The 25258-nt window shown below is 40.2% G+C and overlaps 1 protein-coding gene and 1 long non-coding RNA gene across 4 annotated transcripts in view; one reads left to right on the top strand and one right to left on the bottom strand.

The window, feature by feature from the left end:
- The window catches only part of LOC125167894 (uncharacterized), a 60820-nt gene extending 43821 nt beyond the window's left edge, over positions 1-16999 (top strand). For both annotated transcript variants that reach the window (XR_007152982.1, XR_007152981.1), the window contains exons 4-7: positions 351-444; positions 2605-2741; positions 3666-3721; positions 16870-16999. This is a non-coding gene — a long non-coding RNA (uncharacterized LOC125167894). The remainder of the gene's footprint in view (positions 1-350; positions 445-2604; positions 2742-3665; positions 3722-16869) is intronic.
- The window catches only part of FBN1 (fibrillin 1), a 234540-nt gene that overhangs the window by 8229 nt on the left and 201053 nt on the right, over positions 1-25258 (bottom strand). For both annotated transcript variants that reach the window (XM_047862765.1, XM_047862766.1), the window contains 16 exons: positions 25004-25132; positions 24266-24385; positions 21777-21902; positions 17915-18064; positions 17477-17542; positions 16848-16964; positions 14933-15052; positions 13048-13170; positions 11580-11711; positions 9012-9137; positions 8239-8445; positions 6367-6492; positions 5994-6116; positions 3035-3151; positions 2689-2817; positions 1566-1685 (listed from right to left, as the gene is read on the bottom strand). In XM_047862765.1, the coding sequence (XP_047718721.1) occupies positions 1566-1685; positions 2689-2817; positions 3035-3151; positions 5994-6116; positions 6367-6492; positions 8239-8445; positions 9012-9137; positions 11580-11711; positions 13048-13170; positions 14933-15052; positions 16848-16964; positions 17477-17542; positions 17915-18064; positions 21777-21902; positions 24266-24385; positions 25004-25132 (2031 nt within the window). The remainder of the gene's footprint in view (positions 1-1565; positions 1686-2688; positions 2818-3034; positions 3152-5993; positions 6117-6366; positions 6493-8238; positions 8446-9011; positions 9138-11579; positions 11712-13047; positions 13171-14932; positions 15053-16847; positions 16965-17476; positions 17543-17914; positions 18065-21776; positions 21903-24265; positions 24386-25003; positions 25133-25258) is intronic.

Here is a 25258-nt window from a genome sequence, read left to right as displayed (position 1 = left end):
AGAGAATTCGAAGATGAAGGAGGGGCTTTCTTCTACAAATTTTCTCTGGGTCAACATGGCTCAACTCCAACTCCACCTGGAAGTTTGATATTTTCTAGAAAACAATGAGATGCAGTGGCCCTCGACCCTAAACCCATCCATCTTCTAAGAGTGAAATTCTGGCTGCCTATGAGTGAGGATCCAGAGAGGTCTGGTTCAAAAGATCTGCTCTGCTTTGTACAGCTCTGGGGAAGCCATTCTGGCCCAAGGCAATGCTCATTCTCAAGAATTATGAGCCCAGTTTGGGCTAGTATCTTTTGGACATCAAAAAATCCCAAACCTCTTACTGCTTCTTAATCTATTTATTCTAGAACTCCCAGCCAGAGATGATCTTCATGGGGCCAAAGGAGAGCCTCCAGGCAATGAAGACATGACCTGTCCATCTCCACTATTCCTGGACTAAAGGTAGGAAGAGGAGAGGAAGGCTGTCAGTAAGTTGTGTAGTCTAAACTCTTCCAGCACTGGTGTCCTTTTAGCCAACCCTACTCACTTCTGCAAAACCGTGCCTTGAAAAGAATCAAACCAAATGAGAGAGATCCAGTTCTGATAAGTTAAAACACATCAAATGCATCTTCATCTGGAATAAAGCAAAGCATTGAGATGTGGAGCAGCTACCCACGAAGCAGTAATCCTTGCCTCTTTGCTAAGGAAGGCTCTCTTCCCAAGAGTGTGGCAGCTAGAACAGCGCACCTGAGCACCAAGCTTGCAGTGGTGCTGTGTAGAGGCTTGATGAATGAAAAACAAAACAAAACAAAACAAAACAAGTGAACATGACACTTGAAAGGCAGCCCTAAGTCAGGAAGTTAGGGGCCTGGGGCTCCAGCTGCAAGCATGTCACAAAGGAACCAGGTTAAGGACAGACTTCTTTTCTTCCTTGGGCTTTGAGGTCTTTACAGTAAAATCAAGAGTTTGGGATAAATGGATCCGGGGTCCTTCTAAACTCACAGTGTTTGGATTCTCTGGTGTGCATTCAGATTATTTTCCCATGACATTATGAAATCAGAAATTACATAACTTCAATTTAATAAGTTCATGAGTCTCCCTTAATTTTCAAAAGAATTTAGTGATGATGAAAAAATTTGCTGTGTCTGCTGCTCACACTCTGCCCCAAAAGATGTGTAGAGCTGAATGGGACCACTTCTGTGTCTTCAGGCCGAGAGTCACTGAAAATAGCCTCTGGCTGGCTGATATTTTTCAGGCTGAGGTAGGATTCTGTTGGCCCTCATGTGTACCTGCAGTGTGGGCCAGTGACTCCATGCAGCAGAAGAGCAGGGGGACACTGAGAGTGAAGGGATTCTAGGGGCATTTCATTTCCGATGCTCTCCAAGTACCTTTATCATTATCTTTTTTCTTCGTTTGCTATTTTGCAAAGGCTACAACTTTCCTCTGGTTCCAACCAGGTGAGGGCAGTTTTAAGTGAATATTGTTGATTTAATGACATGTTTAAAGTTTTCAGAAAGAAAGCAGTATTTTGACTCACAGGAGCCAGTAGTGATTCACCATAGTAACAAGGAAAAACTACTTACCGACACACTGGTTCCACTGGTAGTGCTGGAGATAGCCCTGGGGGCAGCTGCATCTGTAGCCCCCAATGATGTTCTGGCAGCCGTGCTGACAGCGATGGTTTCCTTCGCACTCATCCACATCTGAGAAGGACAGGAGAGCCGCTTCAGTCAGTTCAGCATCTGACTCTTGATTTCGGCTCAGGTCACGATCTCCTGGTTCATACGACTGAGTCCTGCATTGGGCTCTGCACTGACAGTATGGAGCCTGCTTGGGATTCTCTCTCTCTCCCTCTATCTCTCTGTCCCTCCCATAGTTGTGCTCTTGCTCACTCTCCCTCTCTCTCTCAAAATAAATAAACTTAAAAAAAAAAAAAAAGTAGAGCCAGCTTTAAGCCACATCAACATTTGTTTCAGAGTTGGTCTCTGAAGCAACATTTATATGCATGGTAAAGGGAAAGGCAATTTTAATAAGAAATCTGACCCCTAAAAAAGTATTCTTCCACCAAAACTTCAAGAATATGTGCTCTGGAGCTTTTGATAAGTCCAAGGAAAAAGACATTTAGATATCCCTGGTAAAGTCGACAAGTAAAAATGATGAAGAAATTAATGTAAGGCACAAGAGTACTCTATGGGATAGCTGTGTAAATTATTTGTATTTTTTTATTCATGCTAGAGTTAGAAACCAAAAGATATCAGTACAAAAATAAAATCCTACAAAAAATTTCAAAATTTTAATTCTATTATTATCAGAAGAGTCATTCTTCATAAATTTAATCCACATTAGGGGGATTCTTTTATGACTCTGGATCCAATGACTAGAATATTAATGAATCAAATTCAGGAACCTAGCTTTTTTTCTTGACTAGTTCATGCCCTATTAGATTACATTAATAACTGAGCAGATAAAGTCTTCACATATTGAGGAAAGGCACAGGTTTAGACATGATCAAGCATGAGACAAAAGATGGATCTCTAAGATATGATACCTGTGCCAACCAGGAAAAATATTGCCCATCTTCAGTTGGGTGATAGTCCTGTGCTCTGTTCTGCTATCCCACAGAGGGTGATAATGAAGATTTTGACAGTCACACAGATTATCTCCACCAGGAATTACCAGCTGCATCAAGCTGAGGCCCCTACCCACCTTCACAGCTGGCGCCACTCTGATCAAGAGAGAATCCTCGCTGGCATTCACAGGTGAAGCTCCCAGGAGTATTCTGGCAAATACCCTTAGACCCACACAAGTTGATGTCAGAAGTGCATTCATTGTTATCTATAAGAAGCAGTTGGGGAAAAGTGGGAATTAAAATGGACTGAACTCACTTTCTGTTGTTTAAAAGGAAGAGAGAGGGATGATTCACTTTCTGTTGTACTCACTTTTTTTTTTGTTTTGTTTTGAGTTTTTGTCTTCTTATCCCAACAGGGGAACTAGAAAACAATTCCTTAAAGGAACAGCTACGTTTCCTATAGGGATTTTCCTCTCCACTTACCAATGCAGGCGGTATGGTGTTGGGTAAATCCAGGAGGACATTTACATGTGAAGCTGCCGATGGTGTTAACACACAGGAACTGGCAGTTGTGCTGCTTAGTTGCACACTCATCAAGATCTATTAAAAAATATGTAAGATGAGTATTGGAGTCAAACTGAGAGCACAGGTACCTAGCAACTGCCCTAGGAAGGAGTTCTGAGTTCTGACCTGTATGTCTCCAATGACTGTGGCCAGAATAGAGATGCAGTAAATGGCTGGGAGCAATCAAGCAAATAAAGGTTTGAAAGATAAAATGTGGTCTCCATTTAGACCAAAAAATGTAGCTCTTTGGGGGATCCAAGGAAATCCCAATTCCCTTCCGTGAGAGGAATGTAGGAATTTATCAACAAAGGAATTTCAAATAAATTGTGACATTTTAAATAAATTACACAATGAAGTAAAAGATTAGGGATTCTCAAAATTTTCCAGAGTGCTGAAAAGTTCTATTCAAGTTGAATTACAAAAGGAAATGTTGAGGCTGGAAATTAATTTGTTTGCTTAGGTCTTTTCTGTTTGCTGTTTTGAATCTGCTCAAATGAGGTGTTCAACCAAAGCAAATCAAACCAAACTGACTTCTTTTTTTTTTTTTTAGAGATTCTCCTTTGGTAAAACAAAATTGAGCAATCAAGAAGCAAGAAGGAAGCAAAGGTAAGAAAAACTCACTCTGATAAGCCAATAGCACATTTAAAAACTGCCTACAGTATTTATGCAACATTATTTTCCATATTTCAATAAAATCCTCCACTTTGGCCAGGATTCTTTCCTCATTGCCGGAATTTCTAGGCTCATTCTCAACTCCACTGCTGTTTAAAGACATCAAGAGATACAAACTATGTTCCAGCTTTTAGCTGAATATTAATATAAAAAAAATCATGGTGTATTCAGGAACCAATCTACCTTCCTACCTTGTTTGGTCACTGCACACAGAGCTGTGCTTGCAGCTGAAGATAAGTGCCAGTTCCTGTCTAGAGTAACATCTGGAGGGGACTTAAACCAAAAGAACCCCCGAGCCCCATATTTCTCCCAGTGCTGACTTCTCTCAAAATGGAGCCAGTCCCATGCTCTTTACATAGCTGTGGGGCTTGCTGTTTCTGCTTTTCTGGTTTCTACATTATCAGCAGCTCTGCGCCTCCTGACAGAAGGGTGGCCTCCCCTTTCTATGACTCAACGAGCCTTGCTAGAGCACTGTCACACATTTGCTGAAGCTTACCTGCACACAGGTGAGGGAGACAGCTCAGTGATTTCTGACACTATTTTCTAACTACAACATATTAAGAACAGCAACACTTGCTGTTCTCACCTCCAAGCACATCTTGGCTCCCCTTCTCTCCTCTTATCTGGATTCTACCCAGCTCTCACGGGGGGAAGTGCTGGTCCCACATCTCCCCTGGGCTATCCTTTGAGGCTCTTTTCTGTCAGTTTCAGTAGTACATGTATCTGCACCACACGGTTTGATCTTTAGTCCTATGTGCCAAGTATGTGGAAGAATCTAGACCTCATGAGAACAATAGGAGAAAGGGACTTATGTTGTAAAAGGATCTGTAAAAATCATGTCCCTGCTCTTCCCACTCCTAAAACCACAAAGAAACTGTTACTTGCGCTTTTTTACATTGTGAAAAAACACAGTTACTACAGTACATTTAATTTCCAGTTTTTCTCTTTTTAGACATGTTTAAGGATTTTCTGCTCCCACAGGCTAGAAAAATGCTGTAAATTTGTTCTGCTTGGTACAGATAGTATCCACGCTGAGAGGTGTTTTCTCTTTAATTTGGTTCTCTATTTCCATGAATAAGTTTATTGCTCTGAGCTCTAGCCTTACCTTGCCCAGAGCTCATTGTGATCCACAGATTGAGAAGTTCTATGCTTGAGAAGAACAAAGCTGTAAACAACTCTTATATTAAGAGAGTCAGAATTTTTCACTACGTCTCTCAACTTCCTCTCCCCAAATTACAGGATTATATAGGATTTGTGCTGCATAGGGAAACCTCATGCATTGTTCATTATGTCATCCTATATTATAAGCCTCTTAATTCTCTCTAAGCAGACACAAGAAAGGGGTTGAGGGTCCTAATTCTCTTTGCTCTCCACTTCCATTCCACCCCACCATTTAACTTCCCTTGTTTGCTTTTTGCTCCATCAAGGTTTCGTGGCAGAACTCTCTAGCTCTTATTCTACCATCTGGTCTACCTTTCCTGTTCCAAATCCCTCCCTTTTAAAATTACCCTTAAGTCTGATTCACTTGTGCTGTTATTCACTCAATATGTAAAGTTCGTATTGTTGAGGAAGATGTTTCTTGGAGTAAATTTACACCAACAAAATTTTCCAAAGGGTAACTTCTGGTTGAGGAGGGATTTCCACATAAAGTTCTGCTGTTTCTTAATTCTTTATGATATTTATGGCTTAGATAAGCTCTTGGAGGGCAGGAATGGCCCTATTTGGCAGAACAAAAACCTAGACAAAGTGTTTACTTAGGTAGGCACAATGTCTTCTAGGCACCGATTAATCTGAGGATGGACAATGCTGGAGGCTTGGGCTCTAGTTGTTGGATAGATTGGCTGTCTAAATATGATAAACAGAAAGCAGAAAGGAAATAATCAAGTAGGAATCTGCCCCACCTGGGCCTTACAGAGCTGGCTCTGCTGTCTCCGACACCCTCATGGGCCACTCCTATGGATGCCCAAGGGGCAGGCAGTGAGGATGGCTATTGCCAGAGGTCCCCAGCAATCTCCCTGGCCTCAACCTCCAGCCAGCCAGCATAGGAGTGGGTGGCAGGGAGGTCCCACGGAGGAACTAACTCCAGGGAAGCACCTCTTGCCAGTGGGGGGATTTTTCAGCTTGCCTATGGATTCCTCAAATGCACAAGGAATACAACCATATGCCCAGAAGGCAGGTGAGTGGGTGCAGGCAAATTCTACTTTACCTTTGCAGCTCCTTCCATCCTCCTGCAGAATGTAGCCTTTCGGGCAAGAACACTGGAAACTCCCTTCTGTATTTTTGCAGATAAAATTGCAGGGTTTGGGGGCCTGGTTACACTCATTCAGATCTATGATCAAAAAGAGACAGTGTGACCATCCACCCTAAAATAATGGTCAGTACCCACAGGGTCTAACAGAGAATTTTAGCTTTGAGAAAAGAAAAGGTAAACTCTGTGTTGTCTTTGATCATTGTCTTATGTTTTCCTATGAAATTACATAGGCTTTTTAGTGTTTCAGTTTGAGGATTTATATTTTTTTCCCATAATATATAATTTCCACTCAGAATAATTATCTGAACATCAAAAATACAGCACTTGCCTATGCAGGAAGTTCCAGTTATATCTGTAGTGTAGCCATTTTTACATATGCAATGATATGATCCTCTGTCATTGATGCATTCCCCATTTCGGCAAACATCATGAATAACCTTGCATTCATCAATATCTGTTAATTTAACAGTCAGAAGTTAAAATAAGAAAGACATTATAAAATGGACATTAATATGTAGAGGTGATGTCACTGTAAATATTAATAAACTGTTACTGTATTATAGACCTAAGAAATTAAGCCAAAGAAATGACAGCATGAATTTCATACGTAATGGTAACTATAACAAAAGGCAAATGAATAACTGCATTGGATGAGAGTATAATAACTAATCAGGCTAGGGGAACGCTTTAAAAAGAATTGGGGGGTGCCTGGGTGGCTTGGTTGGTTAAGCTTCTGACTTTGGCTTAGGTCATGATCTTGCAGCTCATGGGTTCGAGCCCCGCATCAGGCTCTATGCTGTTAGCTGGAGCCTGCTTCAGCTTCTGTGTCTCCCTCTGTGTCTGCCCTTCCCCACTCCTGCACATGTGCGTGATCTCTCTCTTTCTCTCTCAAAAATAAAGAATTGGTTTTCTAAATTTACAGTTTTCCCCTCTGGGTCTATAGAACAACCATCTCATCCAGACATATTTAGCTCCTTGCTCTATCTCATGCCATCAAGCAAGCTTGATCCATAAATGGATCATAGCAGTAGATTCTTTTGACCAAAAAAAAAAAAAAAAAAAAATCCATTTTTTTCTAATATTGCTTGTCCAGAGTAAGGAGGAAGGTTCTTTTCTTTTTGTTGTATTTACAGTTAATCCCCCAAAATATCACATTGCATAATATTGGGGAAATGGGACCAAACATCCCTTGGTGAGGGAAGCACTAAGGCTCTGGGGTGGGTCACTGGGCTGGGTTTTGCAGCCTGATAAGGAACAGAGATCTTAATCCCAGCTCCACCACAGGGAGAAAGACTTGGTCAACATGTACTGTGGAGCGTGAAAGCTGCTGTCCTTCCACATCGTGACCCACCTGTCTCCTTAGTGATTGGTGGGGTGCCAAGACTAAATGAGTTTTTAGCCTTTAATTGCCAAATTGCAACAGATGTTATTTTTCCGAATTCTTTCAAGTTTACTCTGAAATGCAATGTGCCTACCCTGATTGGTTTCAAGAAGTGAATCTTCTCCACTGTCTCATTTTCACATCCTCAGAAGAATCATAAATTGCTTTTGGTTACCCTGCCTAATCTATCCGGCTGTGTGCCTCCACACATCCAGTTCTATTATTCCACCTTTGGCCACATCTTTCAACCATCAACACAAATCCTGCTTACTCTCCTTCTTCTCCGCTCACTTCCAATACCTTCCCAAGGAGCTCTAAGAGTCTCTCTCCATTCTATTTCATGAGAATAGCTTGCGCTATTCCAGAGGCAACTGTGTTTTAATTGCCAGTATATCAGCATTGTTTATACTTCTTTCATGCAGTATATTTTGGCCAATTTTACGAGTGCAAATACATATGGGTGGACTAGGAATTTAGTGATTGTTTAGTCCAAGGTTTATCTAAAAAATTACATTCCAAGTAACCAGTAACTGACTTACAACAAACCTCTGTTTAAAAGTTGAGGACTCCTTGTATTGCAGGGGCAGGGACCCAAGCACATACAACTTAATCAGATGGATCAAGGACACTTTAGCAGCCTGGCCTTGACTGTCTAAAAGATTACAATAGATAATTGTACAAAGATACAATAAAGGGTTTTTGTTGATGTATAAACCATGCAACTCAGCCTAAGCCCATACTGTAGATTCCATATTCTCAACTGTTTTTCAGAAAACAAACAGATTCCCTGCAAGTATTTTTGGACAATAAGTGAAGTACCTGCTCCATTGGTCATAAATCCTCGGCCATGGGGGCAGAGTTTTTTGAAGGCCACAGTACCCTGGAAAGGGCAGATCTCACAGTGGGGGCCCCAGCCTCTCCCACCATCACAGCAGCATTCAGACTTGGTGACAGGGTTCCTGTTGCTCGAGCCGATCTGACACATGTTCTGGAGCACTTCTGTGAAGCAGTACCCTTCCCGGTTGTCTGGAAGGGACGTTACATTGCACAGAGGGTTTTTATGGAGCTTTATGAGCATAACAATGTATTAAGAATTTGGTCAAACATAAAACCCAAAAAGGATATAACACTTTACCCTGGGTGAGAAGAAGCAATAAAGGAAAGCTGGAAACAGCAGTAAGAGAGAAAGGATGACATCTGAGGGAAACAAGACAAGAAATTCAGTAAGTGGGCAGGAAGGCATTAGCGTGCACAAGGTTATATCTCTATATGCCCTCAGAAATATGGAGGGATAGTCATGCTGCAGAGACAGGGGCAGAAAAACACATGGAATCGGACCCTGAGCACCAAGGGCTTAAAAAGGCAGTGGAGAAAGAAATTCCAAACAAGTGATTCATTGATACAATTAGTGAAGGAAGAATTTAGCTTCAGGGTGGTGCTAAGCCCCATGGACAATCACAGTCATTAAGTCATTTCCAAAATATGAACCTGCCTCAAATGTTAACAATTTCTATTATTTCAAATAAGCGATGTGGGTGACAAGCATCCCAGCATGAAGTTCGGGGTTACGAAATCATCCTGTTTGTGCTCACCAAGACACTCGTCCTGAGTAGGGCTGGCCGTGAACCCGTCATTGCACTCGCAAGTGTAGCTCCCCCGGGTGTTGAGGCAGCGCCCGTTCTCACAGATCCCCGGCTTGGTCTGGCACTCGTTCTCATCTGTGTGGTGTGATCGAAAGATCAGAAACAAGAGCAGTCACCTGACTACTTTGTACAGGGATAGATTCTTTCTTTCTTTCTTTCTTTCCTTTCTTTCTTTCTTTCTTTCTTTTGAAATTTGTGAATAGATATCCTTGTCACACGGCTCTCAATTCAAAAGGTACAAAAGAGTATTGAGCAAAAGTGCCCCTTCCTCCCTTATTCCTCAGCCACCAAACACCCCTCCTGGGAGGTGACCAGTGCTACAGCTGGTTTCTCACGTAACCTTCTAGAAATGGAGTTTGCACATGTGAGCAAATACACAATGTGTGTGTCTACTTCCATCCTTTAAAAACCATACTTGATGGCATTTTGATGTGCTTAAAGGTAGGTAACAGCATTTTATGTAAACACACATATTTCACTTAATAAAATTTAAAACTGTCCATATCTGTCCCTAAAAAGGATGATTTCAAGTGAAGGGAAAAAAATAAATACTTAAGATCAACATGCTGAAGAAATATAATACTTCCTCAGAATAATGTCTATAATGGGTCAGTTTTGACCTCAGACTTGTCTACACATAATCTTCCAATTCAATATAGGTTATGTTTATTATAATACTTCAACAATATTGAGGAATAATACATCATAAACCAGGCTCCCAGGTTAAAAAAAAAAAGGCATTAAAACAAGCCAGAGATTCTTAGAATTATCTGATGATTTTTTTAGAAAAATCATAAAGTGATTTGCTTAAGTGCATCTCATGGAGAATAGTTCTGAGCCCCCAAGGCAGGCATCTCATTATGAGAGGCAGGAAGTTCAAAGGTGACATTTAGGGTAGTGTTGAAACAGGCTAAAAATCCCAATGCCCACGTCACCCCCCGACCAATTAAATCAGAATGTCTGGGGTGGGAGCTGAGTTCTCTAAGTGATTCCAATGTGCAAATGAGGTGAACCACTGAACCTGGAAGATCTAGTGCATGATCATAGCCCAAATACTTTCTCTGTGCTTTTAAAGTCTGCTCTTCAGGGGCGCCTGGGTGGCTCAGTCGGTTGAGCATACGACTTCAGCTCAGGTCATGATCTCGCAGTCTGTGGGTTCGAGCCCCGCATCAGGCTCTGTGCTGACAGCTCAGAGCCTGGAGCCTGCTTCTGATTCTGTGTCTCCCTCTCTCTCCACCCCTCCCTGACTCATGCTCTCTCTCTGTCTCAGAAATAAACATTAAAAAAAATCTTTAAAGTCTGCTCTTCAATTATTGTTTAATTCTGTACCTTACAGGGTAAGGGGACAATGAGGTTCTTGAGCTTCTTGACTGACAACATAAAATTTATTGTTCTGGTGTCACTGATTATTAAAATTAAAAAGGACACATGGGAATTTTCTTATAATTTTCTCCTATATTGATGGTCTAAAGCAGAGGTCGGAAACTTTTTCTCTAAGTTATAGTAATACTTAGCATTACTATATCATACATAGTAATCTTGTAGGTTTTGCAGGCCATATGGTCTCTGTTGCATTCACTCTATTCTGCTTTGCCTTTGTGGCATGAAAGCAGCCATGGATAATATACAAATGTATGGTTACAGCTATGTTGCAATATGACTTTATTTACAAAAATAGGAGGTAGGCTGGCAGGCTGGATTTGACCCTCTAGCTGTAGTTTGCCAATCCCTGATCTGAAGCTGTGGTTTTCAATGCAGGATCCATATTACAATCACCTAGGAAACTTTCAGAAATACCAGTGCCTGGACCTCACTCTAGACAAGAACAGATTCTCTGGTGGAAGATCCCACTGGTTTAGTGATATTCCTGGTTCAGAGGGACCTGGCATCTGTAATTCAACATCAGGATGCTAATAGCAAAGTGGGATCAATAGAAAGACATTCTAATGTCGTAAAGACAAATGACCCTAAAACGACAAAAAAAGTATAAAAAGTAAAGGAGGGGCACCTGGGTGGCTTAGTAATTTGAGCATCTGACATCTCAGGTCATGATTCCAGAGGTCTGACGGCTCAGGTCATGATCCCAGGGTCATGGGATTGAGTCCAGCGTCAGGCTCTGAGCTGAGTGTGGAGCCTGCTTAAGATCTCTCTCTCTTTCTCCCTTGGCCTCTCCCCTGCTCTTGCACTCTCTCTCTCTCTCTCTCTCTCTCAAAAATTAAATAAATAAAATAAAAAGCAAAGAATTAGAGGAAACACCTGGTGCCAAATCATGGCAGCAAGATGAGCTGAGAAAGTTGGCAAAGGCCAGCTCAGAGGGTGAGAATGGCAGTGCTCATGGAATCCCTTGATAATCGAGAGCCAAGGGGATCTCCAAGGAAAATCATGACACAAGGTAAGAGAGGCAAGATGGGTCTGGCCATGAAGAACACATTGCCCACAGGGACTCAGACCCCAAGTCCCTTCTGTCCTCTGTCATTTCTGACTCCTGCAAAGCTCCTTTGGCAGTGACTCCCTTACCTATGCAGCCCTCTCCGTCAGGCCTCCTCTGGTACCCAGGCCCGCAGATGCAGATGTATGTGCCGATGAGGTTCTTGCACTCCATTTGCTTCTCAACACAGTCATGTTTTCCCTCCTCACATTCATCCTCATCTGGAAAGAACGTACAACCGCAAATTATAAAATAAGCTTCATTAACTTCTTGCCTTTTAAGCATGAGATGGTCTCAGGTTTCATTCACGCTACTTCAGTGTTAACCTACTTCCTTTTGTACTGTGGGTGCTGGCCCCCTAAGATTGGAAAGGAGTCTTCTAACCACCTTTGAACTTGATGAAGAAATTATTCCCTAATGGATAACTTCTTCAAAGGCAGGAAGCATGGCTAATTCTTTTTGATGAATTCAACTCAAAAAGGTCTTCTCTAAATCTTTCACGATAGAATGACGGCTATAACAACATCATTATAATTACAATATGTTTTAAGAAGCCAAAGCTTCCATTGTATGATAACTATACTGAAAGCATAATATATATTTTTATGTAATATTAATTAGTGTGATGTAATATTAGAAGAGACATTGTATAATTAAAGCTTTGGTTTTTACACTTTGAGGAAAAGACAAGCATTCACAAAAATCATATTCTCTACTGGTTCTTCCCTCCTTCATTTCCTTTTTCCTGGTGTGGAGGGGTCTTCCTCATTCCTTATTGTCCTCTTGCATTTCCCTCTCTTTATCTTCCTTTATGTGGTCTGAGCTGAGAAATTTGGACTTATCCTGAATGTGATGTAGAGCTTTTTGTTAGGAAATCTCTTCATCTTCAAGAAAAAATCCTATTTAACCCATCTGAAGGGAACAAGGATCTTCTCACTTAAGACTTTGAAGGAGAAAATCAGTGCTCTTCAGGGAGCCCCATGATTTACCCAACTTCGTATTGCAGAGCCTACTCCAGTGCCCTAGTAACTACATGGGTTCAGTGAGCATTATTCATGGAAATCTTTAGCTAAAGTAGATTCCATATGCTATCCCCATCCTTGGAATATGCCATCCCTTAGTGATGGGGACTTTTAAAAATTATTTAATTAATATTATCATACTCCTTCGTGTTCTCAGTTCTCACTTATCACACCATAATACAACTATTTATATCTCTGTCTCAACCTCTTCATGCTGAGCTTCTTGATTGTGAGTAAATGTCTTTTTTTTCTTTATATCTTTGCATCCTACAGAGTGTCTATCATGTCATAGGCATGCAATGCATAGTGAACTCAAAAAGATCTGCAGGGTGGACCTTGATTCAGCTTGATGATGCTTGAAACTACAGTTTGGGAGGAAAGGAGGTGATGACGACCCCCATATTGTCCATGGACTACAGGAGGGTTTCCTGATTCAAAGTCTTCCTCTACCAATAGAAGCTTTGGAGAGACATTTTCCTTATAGATAAGAGTTAGACCCCCTCAGCTTAGATGACCTTTAATGTGGATGTCTTACCTTTGCACATCCTTCTGTCTTCTCTAAGAACATATCCAGCAGGACATTTGCATTCATATGATCCATAAGTGTTTACACACCGGAAAGCACAGAGGAGAGGATTCTGGGCACACTCATTTATATCTGCAGCAGAAGGTAGCATGAAAATAATGGGTCAGTGGCATCAACCAAAAAAACAAAATCTATTTTTATCAAAAGTTGAAATGTTGCATTGTCATCAACATGGATGCACCAAGCAATCTTTGGTTTTCAGAGAATCATAAAATGAGTTGGTTATTTTATAATTGGTATAGGCAGAGTGATCATGTATCCTAGTGCTCCTAGCACAGTCCCAGTTCAGGCTTATTGTCCTGGTATAATTACCAGTGTTATTTAGATTAAGAAATTATACATAGAGGGAGCTTTTCTGAAATGCTGGTTTTGAAGCCTTAAGTTGACCATTTGCCATTCCCTAAAGTCACATAGGATGGGGATCAGCTTTACTCCATTCAGTGAAAACAGCTGTCAAGTCAACTGCAGTCAGAACAAAAGCAGACCCATCCAATATCATCAACCACCTCCCCTTCCCCATATAAAAGAGGCTCCTGTGAAATAACAGTGATTCTTGTGCCCAAGCAAATGGTGTTCTGAATAATTTTACACTTATGGAGATGCTAAGTTTACACTGATGGCTGTGGCAGCCTTAAATAGGCTTTACTATTAACAGATAAAAGTGGTTTTTACAGATTTCATTGTTTGGAACCATCAGAATGTGTTTTGCAAAAGCAGGTCAAAACAGACCATCTTGATTATCATGTTTCTTTCTAAGTCTAATGCTACTGAGAACATCAGTGAGACCCCAGATCATATTTAGTCATAGCCTTTAAAGATTCACCAACAACTATAGGGGTGCCTGGGTGGCGCAGTCGGTTAAGCGTCCGACTTCAGCCAGGTCACGATCTCGCGGTCCATGAGTTCGAGCCCCGCGTCGGGCTCTGGGCTGATGGCTCAGAGCCTGGAGCCTGCTTCCGATTCTGTGTCTCCCTCTCTCTCTGCCCCCCCCCCCCCGTTCATGCTCTCTCTCTGTCCCAAAAATAAATAAATGTTGAAAAAAAAATTAAAAAAAAAAAAAAAAAAAAAAAGATTCACCAACAACTATGACAGTGGTATTGACAGGTCATATCTCTGATGAAGAGCTCACTTTCATACCATTTTTATTGTCTACCTTCACCTTCATTCACTTCTGTGACCAATGGTTCTTGACTTGAGAGTGTATCAGAAATTACCTGGAAGGCTGCGAGGCTTCACTCTTCAAGTTTCTGATTCAAGAGGTCTGGGAGGAGGCCTGAAAAACTGTATTTCTGACAAGTTCCCAGGTGATGCTGATGTGGCTGATCCAGGGATCACCCTTTGAGACCCTCTGTGCTAGACACTCCCTCTCTTTCCCTTCTCTCTATGCATCTATCCTACTAGACACTGGAAGATGCTTACAGGGTATCGGCAACTTCTTGTGCTGTGATTGCCCCCAGATGGCCACAGGATGTTGGTGGCTATGTCAGTGTGCAGATATGAGTAGAAAGGAAAAAAGAAAAAAGAAAGGGAGCATGGGAGATAAAGGAAAAAAAAGGAAGGGGAAAATGGAAAATAGAAGGTAGCAAACAAGACAGGAGTCATATCCAAATACTAGCAGTGGGGAGACACCAACAGGAGCTCTGCATGATAGGCAGCATAACTGGTGCCAAGAACCACCTCCACCTTTTTCAGGAGAAGTGACGGTTTGGCCCATCATGCCAGATGTTCTTTATTCTGCACACCCTGGGTGGGATTTAATATCAAGGACCATAATCAGCCAGCTATCGTCTCCATGATCAGAAGATGTAACCAACTATTCTGCAAAGAGGTTTACCTTCGCAAGTCATCATTGGACCAGGCTCAAATCCCTCCTCACAGGTGCATTCAAAACCACCAATCACATTCTTGCAGGTGCCATTTCCACAGGGATTTCCCACAGAACATTCATCAGTATCTGCAAGTGACCAAGAGTGTATTCAAAATATGACAAGTGAAGAAAAAAATGGGCTTGGACTCAAATGATACGTTTCACCCCATCAGAGTACTTTGATCTGTAGCATCTTGTTTTATTCTCATTCTGTCTTTGCAAGAAAGGAGTGCACATGTCTTATCTCCTCAGATTTATAGCTGTGAAATTTCACCTGCTAAGTAACAGTGGCACTAACAGTGACAGTATCTGGGCTTTCAGCCCTCATAGTGCTTTTCTCTGTGAGCTTCTCCAGCTTCCTGTATCATGAAGAGGTAAACCTACTGGGAATAGATGCTCAAAGAGTTAAAACAAGGCTTCTCTCACAAGTCAAAAGTTTTCACTTAAATAAACCTAGAAATATATCTCCAGTTTGGCCTTACATTACATCATTCTCTAAGAAGCCTTAAACATGATGGAGTTTTGCCAGATATAAAATAGAAGACTACGCTTACACAAAGCAAGAGACCAGAGGTTAAGCAAAATTAATACACTGGATAAAATCAAGATTCACACAGATTTTTTGTTGATTCTGTTGAAACCAGATGGTTTACGTTAGGCAGAAGAAAAGCTACAAAGAAATATGTTTAGGGTATGATCTCTGTAAACAACTGTGGAGAGAGAACAAGTCTTACCAAGGAGCTCTAAAAAATATATATGCTTCCCAACCCATCCACCTACAATACTGGCTGTTCTTCTGAAACATCTCTTGAGGAGAATGTCTTCCTCTGGGAAAGGGAACTTGTTGAGAAATAACATTGTTATTTTAGCTATCTAGGACACGGAATAGTAATGGACTGCCATCAGGGTTACATTTCATGTTGGGTTCTGAGTCAAAAAGCAAAGGCAAGAAGGTGTGGTAGAGAGACCTGGGTGAGCAGGCTCATCTGTCACGCACAGAGAAGCACTAACTGAAGATTCCAAAGAGAAAACATTGACAACTTTGCTTTTGTTCTGCTATGAAATTGCATTTCACTGTCCAGAATATTACATCTCTTTCAAGTGAATAAAAATCACAGTATCATAGATTTTTAGAGCTGCAGGGTAAATGGAAATAAGTTAGTCTATCTGCATAACATTACATTCTAAGGCCTAGGAAGACTAAGGAACTTGTTTACGCTTCCGAGGCCACAGCTTTGGGGGAAGTCCTCATGCCCTGATTCTTGTATGGAAAGAACGCTTTCTAATGTACACAAACATTCAGCATTTATGCTGTTATTAATTCAGATTAAATTGAACTGCTTTGGATTTTTTAGAGACCTAGACATCATACTTGGATTCAATTTTGAGTTGGTATGGATTAAGAGCTCAAAGGTCAGACATAGGAGCCATTCTCTGAAATTTTATTAATAGAGTAAAAACAAGAGGAGTTTACGCTGTGTACATAGCCTTTCACGTTACTAAATGTAATAAAATCTGGATAAATTTTGTATTTTACATATTGAGAGAATACAATTATGATCATCAACAATCTTTTTTAAATTAAAAGAATACGTTATAATGTTTTCCTTTCCAACTATCTCTTCAGATGTGTCCAGTGTCTTCCCCATTAGACTATAAGGAAGGACCATGTTGGCTTGGGTCACTGCTGTAGCCATAGAGCCTAGCACAGTGCTGGACACATGGGGTACTCAGCTAGTATTGCTAGATGAATGCTGCATGAATGAATGGACAAAACCTATTTCTGTCCCAATCTTGGTACTTATTCTTCCTAGCAGGAATGCTAACTGGCGTAATTTCTAATTTGTAAAATCCTTATGGAAGAAACCGATTTATTACTCACCTACACATTCATTCCCTTCCAGGATGTAACCAAAGGGACACTCGCAGCGATAGGAGCCATCGGTATTGATGCACTGCCCATGTTTACAGACATCTGGTTCTTTGCACTCATCCATATCTTAAGTAAAGGATTAAAAAAAAGTGAATAACAAGGTACCTTTTTCTTTTCTTTTTTTTCTTTTAATGTTTGTTTATTTTATTTTTGAGAGAGAGCGCAAGATCAGGGAAGGGGCAGAGAGAGAGGGAGCCAGAGAATCCCAAGCAGGCTCCGTGCTATCAGCACAGAGCCCCATGCAAGGCTAACTCACAAACCATGAGATCATGACCTGAGCTGAAATCAAGAGTTGGAGGCCTAACTGACTGAGCCACCCAGGCACCCCCAAGGTACCTTTTTTTGAACACAAAGGTAAATTATAATCATTTCACTGTCTAACCAATGAAATATCTAATATTGCAATATCATGTTACCATATAATACAATAATACAATTGGTATCTAAATCAAAAGACAAAAATTAGAGCTTTATTTCCCAAGATAAATGTGGGGAAAAAAGAACAGCTGGAGAAAGGGCAGGGAAGAGGCTGGTTAAGAATATTAAAAAATGCTGAGAATCCAGTGCAGGCCACTTACCAACTGCTGAATCATCAGGCCCCACAATGATGCCGCTTCCATAGGGACAGATCTGGCGGAAGGCCTCTGTGGTAGAGATGAACGCTTGTTAGTAGACAGACTAATTGCAACTAGCTACAGGCTGTTCCCAAAGCAGTGAGTGATGGCCAGATTGCCACAGGCTGCATGTATCAGGAAACAACCGAACGAGAAAAGCCCAGATATCAGAGCAAGTGAACAAGGCTCCCAGTGCCTACCACTTGCCCTGATTCATAGCACATTTCAGAAGGAAACAACTACCCAGCTCTTGAGTTAAAATCATCTTAATGAATATTTTGGGTAGACTTACAGTTAAATTAAATTGTCTTATTTTCCTGAAGGGCTACACCCAGTATTTCTCATTTCACAGCCAGGCTGCCGTATGAATAGCCAAAAGAGAAGTGCAGATGGTAGACATACCATCAGGTTCAGTGGGGCACAGCTCACAGGGATCACCCCAACCTTCTCCCTTCAAGGCACAGCAGCATTCCTGTTTGGAGTGATTTCTGGATTTGGGTGATGAACATTTTCCTCCTTCAAACTTCGCATAACAGTAGCTCATTCGCAAATCTGCAGCATAAATCCAGGAGACCCTTTAGATGCTTTCCTACTACATCGTTACTGTATAATAGTGAATGAGAAACAATCCATCTTGTTAAATTGTTCTTTTCATTACAATAGTAATACTCCATAACGTAAGTGACTCTAACAGTAATTGAGCTCAGATCTTTAAAGTCATAGGTAACCTTCGTAGTGAGATCTGATGAGTACATCCATGCGACTTTCACTTTGTTATTTCTCATTTTAGCCAATTTTCCAAAATAACTTGATGTGAATAACAAACTCCAACACTATCACATTTCAAAGCTGACATCATCAGTGACTTCCGGGTGGGGACATTAAGAAGTGGAATAATTCACAAGACCCTTCCATTGACAGATGTGCTTACATGTGTTTTGGGTAATATTTAGTGAGCATACTAAATTAAGGTAGGCCTCCCAGTTCTGGTACTTACTATGCTCTCACACCAGGTTGTTTATTCTGGGTCCCCTCAGCCAAAATAAAACCAAATAAACCAAAATAAAACCCCTGATTCCAAGCACAGAACAAATAAAGATGTGGCAATTTTGTGGACTGGCAAAAATACGACAATAATGATCATTCACTGAAGCAGCTATCGATGTAGTTGCTATTTACAAAACGCCATGTGGGGCTTTCTGCAGATTTTATACACACACACACACACACACACACACACACATGATACAGAAGGTTGTTTAGCTCAACAGAGAGGGACGGTGAAGAGGAGGGCAGGGAGATGGGTAGATAGGAGGGAGAATAATTTTTCTTTCAAAGAATACATTTCTTTAATATCGGTTATTTTTTGGTGACTCCAACATGGAAGATGGGATCTAGTTGCTACAAACTTCTCCAGCATTGCTTGACATAATTTTGGAAACTGACTTTTCCATTTCTTATACAGCAAATTGGGTGGCTCTAAAAAGTGAGCTCATCCAGAAGCCTGGAGTGTGTCCCCTCAAATTTGACATCCAAAGCTTTATAGACTCCCCTCTAGTTACATGGAGGCTAAAATCTGCAGGTTTTAAGGAAACGCTTTCATATCCATTTTAAGGAATTGCCACTTCTTTATGTGTGATCAGGTATGCTCTCTCCTGTCACTGTTTTTCAACCCCAGGCAGCATATTATTAACAGCCACCTATGCATTTCTGTTAAGACAATTTCTCAGCTTTTATTTCGTGACAAAGGAGACAGGGTAAGAATAATTGAGTTGCCAAAGATCATATCAGAAAAATTTTCATGAATTAAAGTAAAAATATCAATCAATCAAACATATATACCAGGCTTTGGTAAGTCTAATTCAGTTGGCCTCCCCAGTGAACTTCTTCAACCAACTCTTCCAGATACATTTTCTCGCTAATTTTTACTCCACCTCCAGATTGGTTACAGCTAGACCTAAGAGGTATCTTTCAGTGAGTCTTCTGAAGATCAAGAGCACTAAAAGCCAGTCTTTGCCCTGAGACATGCCTGCCCTCCAAATATTCGCTTTGCTGAGAAGTTTCAAGATTTAACGAATATAGTTTCTCTAATGACACCTTTTGATTCACTTTATTCTTCAAGTTCATTGTCACATACAATGTTTCGTGTTTATTATTTATACCTACAACTGTCTTAAGGTATCAGTTAGTGACTATTCACAAAAATGTCTCAATGAATATATTAAAACTTAATTGTCTCTGTTGTCTTCCACCTTAATGTTTCTGTTAAACCTAGATATTTCTTTTCATTTATCATTAAATAAATTAATTAAATAAATCCATAAATCAGCCCTGTCTCGCCAGCATCACTTTACCATCCCACCTCCAGAAAAAGAGAAAAACCTCGCCATTACGCAGGCTCAAACACACGAAGTTGAAGCTCAAACTGTAAAGTGAACTTTGTTAAGTGGGAGTGGTCCCTTTATATCTGTGGCCTTCAAGTGCCAAGATGTGTTGACCTGAGTCTTATCACAATTGTTCCTTCAAAAACATTATCTGCTGCTCTGTGGAATTTTCTCATTTCATGGGCAATAGAAGCCTGACTCCTAATTTGTCATCTTATAAGTAAAACCCAGCTCTTAACTCCCTGGCTTCAGCAAAATTTGTGTCCTTTGGGAGATTTACATCTGCTTTTGGTGATTCTCTAGATTTGGTTTATTAATCAAAGGTGCCTTGCATTGGGAAAGAGAGCTATGCTTGCCCACACACTTTAACTAGGACTCACTAGGATGCCTGTTTACCAGTCCATCTGCAAAGAGCCCTTAATGACCTTTGAAATTTCATCAGAACTACAAAAGTCACTTTCCCTGCTTGCATTCCTCAAGTCTGGCTCTGCCTCTTGGAGCTGAGCATGTGGCAAGGCTGCTCACAGCTGGGCTGATTCTTCCTGCAGCGTTAGCCTCCTCTGTGACAGGCCAGTGCAAATTGAATTAATAGCCTATGAGTTTCCTCTGGCCTGCCACATCGGCAGATTCACACCTGGTTTCTCACTGCTTTCTTTCCAAACTTGGGCCAAGCCAAAGGCACACAAAAACAAGGGAGTAGGACTTAGAATTTATCTGGCTGGTCTGTACCATAACAGAATATCTGCTTGAATCAACTATCACCCCACCCACAAGCCTGAAATCCATGTGGGCTTCTGACAGCCACCTATGAGATCAAATCAGAGAAGTCTCAATTCCCCCTTCACGCTTCTAAATATTGGCTAACAAAAGGGCTAGTTGAAAGGTGAAAAGTTCATCAAGAGTCCATGAAAGACTCAGAAACTAACAAAACTTTGTTACGTATTTAGTACGATTGGTTGGCCGGGTATTATTATGGTTGTTTAAAATGAGGAAATTGAGCATCCCAAAGATCCAATGACTTGTTTAGGCTACAGAGGGCGAAGCTGAGACCAAAACCCAATTTTTGGAATCTGAAATGATATCCCTTACCTCTTGTTTAGTAATATGGAAGCAAAACATAACAAAATAACCAAGAAGAAAAACCTGAACAATAAAAGAACAAACAACAACAAAACTCTGAGGTAGAGGGGAGAAATAAGTGTGCATGGGGCTTTTTGTTCTAAATTCATTAAACTAGTATGTATAAATGGATAGACACACACCATTGCATTTTTTACTGCGAGCTAAACAGTTTTCTGAGATATAATATCCTGTGTTATGCTTAAGTTCAGGCTTCCTTTTTTTAAGTTCACAAATATTACTCCTGAAAACAGATGATGTCCCAGCAAGAATCCCAGTCAGTTCAAGTTTGTTTTCTTAGAAAACTTGTGATATGAGGGATGGGCACTATATCCTGAAAGCACGTGGATTAATCTGCATTTTTTGGACTGAAAGTCTAGAGTCTGGGCCACATTTATGCAAAGTCACCTCTTCTGAGGCAGAGACCATGTAGCTGAACTTCCCCCAGGCTTTGCAGTATTCAGTGGCTCATGGCTGATCCCCCACTGAGTGACCTATCAGCATCCGTGTTCTTAGAGGGAGAGACAGGTTCAAGTGCCAGGGCAGTTGTTGTACAAGCAACCATAACTTGATGGATGAGTTTTCAACTTTAAAAGTAAAAATGAACTTTCTGACATATGGTAATCATTAGACCTCTGAGTGAATGAAAGCTCTCCATCTTCTCTTTCACAAAGAATCAAAGCTTTGCCATGTTTAAGAAAGTGAAACCACAACAAATAAACACAGAGTAATGAAAGTCTAAAGCCTTCAAAGGCAGTTACCTTGGCACCTTCTTCCAGTGGAGGACAAGGAGAATCCATCTGGACACAGACATTTGAAGCTCCCTTCAGTGTTACTGCATGTGCCCAAGGCACAAATTTCTGGCTCTTCAACACACTCATCAATATCTAAAAGAATTAACATGTGTCAAAGCCAAAACACAATGGAGACATCATCAGATACCAAATGCAAAGTGTGGAAGTACAAAGTACAACTCTTCCAATAAGGATTTTTCCTGTATCATCATGCTGAGTGGACCTCTAGGCTGTGATACCTTTTTAAAAATTAATCTTGAAAATTCTTATTGTAAAAATGGAATCTGCAAGTGCCTTCTAAGGGATACATTAAGAAATATCCCTTACCCAGACTGAGTTTCCTGGCCAATTAGAAAAGGTAATTTCCTACCACCCTAAGCTAGAAAAGAAGCAAGAAACTCCAGAGTCACCACAACACAATTTTAATTGTGTTGACAATGAGTCAGTGAGAGATCTAGACCTTTGAACTAAACACTTATTCCCTCCATCCATTCACAGTGCTTTTCCCAATACTCCATGCTATTAGGAAAACTATGAATTTAACAAGAATACTAACACTCATGACAATAATTATGTAAAGTATAAACTAAAGATACTGCAGAAGATGAGGTCCCTAACTTTCATTTGCAGATTAATTTTTCTCAAAACACAAATGTCTTTCTTGTATAGGCTATAGTTTTTCTTTTGTCATATAGATAACAGGAAGTTGATGCACTTATAATTGTGACATACTTCCTTTAGCATATTAACATACCTTAGCACTAGGAAGGGTTGATTAAAGGTGGTCTACAGTGATGTTTGAATAGCTTGGGTAACTATATGCTCTCGTTTTCTAGGAAAGTCCTAGTTATGCCTGTTGTCCTGGCCTTGTTATTAACAGACCCCTCCTTAAAACTGTCTTGGTTTGGTCAGTGAATTACATGATCATCCCATGTTTAGGAAAAGTGTGGCCACTCTTTCCAACAGACTTACCCATCTTTTCCCCTGACTTTCAGCTGGAATTTGTAGTAAAATAGAGGTAAGTCTTGATTCTGAGCCATGCTATTTTTAGTGATACTTTTTTTCCCAACAAAACATGTATCTTTTATATCATGGGGCTCTTTATTTTTGCATTTGTGCAAAGAGTTCTACACCTACATCAGAATGTATTCCTATTATACAAGTTCCTTCCCATGAGGTCCCACTAAGGGGAAGTTGGGAAATAAATTCCATTATCTTGACTTAATATTGTAAATACCACACAATAGCTATTCTTAAAATGTGCAGCTCAAAGTCATGATCTTCCTGTTCAGTGAAAAACCAGTCTCTTCATCACTCTATGTTATTACATTGCCTTTATAATTAATTACATCACATTGCTTGTGGTATATCAATGAATCTGAGCTGTTGCTGACTGAATGACTCCATTCCCATGTTCCCACTACTCTCACATCCAACCGTTTCTTAAAAGAAAAGCCAACTTTTGTAAAAATGCTCGAGTATTTCTTTTGGTTGTTGTTTTTGTCATTGTCAATAGGATTCTTTCTCTTATAGTAGAAATTAACCTGTAGGTGATGACTTCATAAGGATAGGGAAAAAGATGGTGGAATGGGTACATTACTAAGTATTTGGGAAGTCATTTTTCTTTCTATACATTTCCATTCTGTTCATCTTAGGGGAGTTTTGCATTGATCATGGAGTAGTTGATCTTTAGTGAAAGTAAAATAACACATAATAATTTGCATTTAGGCATAATATGTTTCCATTTAGAATATTATCACTTGACTATGATGTAAACTGGGTATATGATAAAATTTCTCCATGATATTAAAAGTGGAGAAATGGAGAAAATTCTTACTCATTATGGATGAGATACAGACCTATTTAAACTTGGGAGCATGAACTAGGTGACTTCTTAAAAATTCTTTTAGCCCAGTTATTTATGAAGTTCTAGCAATTAATGCCCTTCATTTAATTCAATGACATATGAATTGAAGAATGCAGTACTATAAAATTTGCTGAGAATTTATTTGTAGTAACACATTTCCACTGCTGTATAGGTCAAACAACGTAGATAAATTATATAGCCATAATCATCCAACCTTGAATGTGGTCACTTAAAGATTTTAGCTGAAATCATGAAGCTATTTTTAGTTGCAACCTACTGATACTTAAAAACATGAAAACCAGGGTTTTTTACAAGATGCCTAAAAGCACCCTGGAAAAGAGTCAGGGTCATATGAGCACTCATAGGCACAGAGCAAAACAGTGTCATCAGATATCAGCATGAGAATTAGATGTTCCTGCCTCATCAGCTGAGTGTGAGAACATAAGCCACACCCTTTGCTCTTGGATTTTTTTCTGATAAAGTGCAAAATGAAGACACCAGCACACCATCACAAAAATGGACTTTGAGAATGCCAGTGCAGTAACCAATACTGCTCACTTCCAAACATGGATAGCCCTCTCCCTCCTACCTTCACACTTGTCATTCTGTAGACTGTACCCAGGTGGACAAATGCACCTGTAGGACCCATCCAAGTTTTGACAGGTTCCTGGTGCACATTTTCCAGGTTCTAGAAGACATTCGTTGATATCTGCAAAGAAAAGGGAGAAAGAAAGAAGAGGTTCCCACTGGCATGATTTCCATCAAGCAATTAAAATTCCAAGAAACTGGAATCAAATCAAAGAAATACATAAAACTAACATGGAGAAAAATTAATGATTCAATAAAAAGAAGCTTTATCAGCTTTCAGAAGTGTGCAGAACAACTATATTTTATCTGACTTATCACAAATTAAATATTTCCAGAAAAAGGTAGCTTGTGAAAAGTTAATGGGTATGAAGATTTTTGAGAGCACCCAAAAGATTATAGAAGAGATTTCTACAAAGCTGTTTTAAAGAAAGTAAATATAAGAAAGCAAATTATAACTGTTTATGGAACAATTTAGCTTTCTGTGAAATTTAACAATTTATTCTCTGTAATTACAATAACTTAATTTTAAAACATAATAGGGAAGTGTGTTATAGATATCACACACACACACACACACACACACACACAGTCAACAGGTAGGATTGGTGTAATTCCACTCTGATTTTTTTTTTTTCTCTCCATCCTTCTGAAGGAAGGATGTTGACAGAGACTGCAGGATTCTTTGGTCTCGGAGAACATACTTTGGAATCTCTTTCTGAAATTCTGAGGCAGCACTCACCCACACAGGTCCTTCCATCTGGAGCCACCTCATAGCCTTCATTGCACTGACACTGGAAGGACCCCACTGTATTGATGCACTGGCCATTTCTGCAAAGGTTCCCATTTCCAGTTGCACATTCATCAACATCTGCCAAAAAAATACCCTTTGATATATTCCAAAGAAAATGTCCTAATTCCAGCAATGATCAAAACCTTTAAAGGGAAAAATACTTATTTGAAATTTCAGAGGCTTTTGCTGGCTCAGCCAAACATG

The sequence above is a fragment of the Prionailurus viverrinus genome, chromosome B3, assembly GCF_022837055.1.
Source record: "Prionailurus viverrinus isolate Anna chromosome B3, UM_Priviv_1.0, whole genome shotgun sequence".
In the NCBI taxonomy this organism is placed as follows: domain Eukaryota; kingdom Metazoa; phylum Chordata; class Mammalia; order Carnivora; family Felidae; genus Prionailurus; species Prionailurus viverrinus.
Note: the sequence above shows the minus strand (reverse complement) of the source record. Positions and strands in the feature narration are given on the sequence as shown.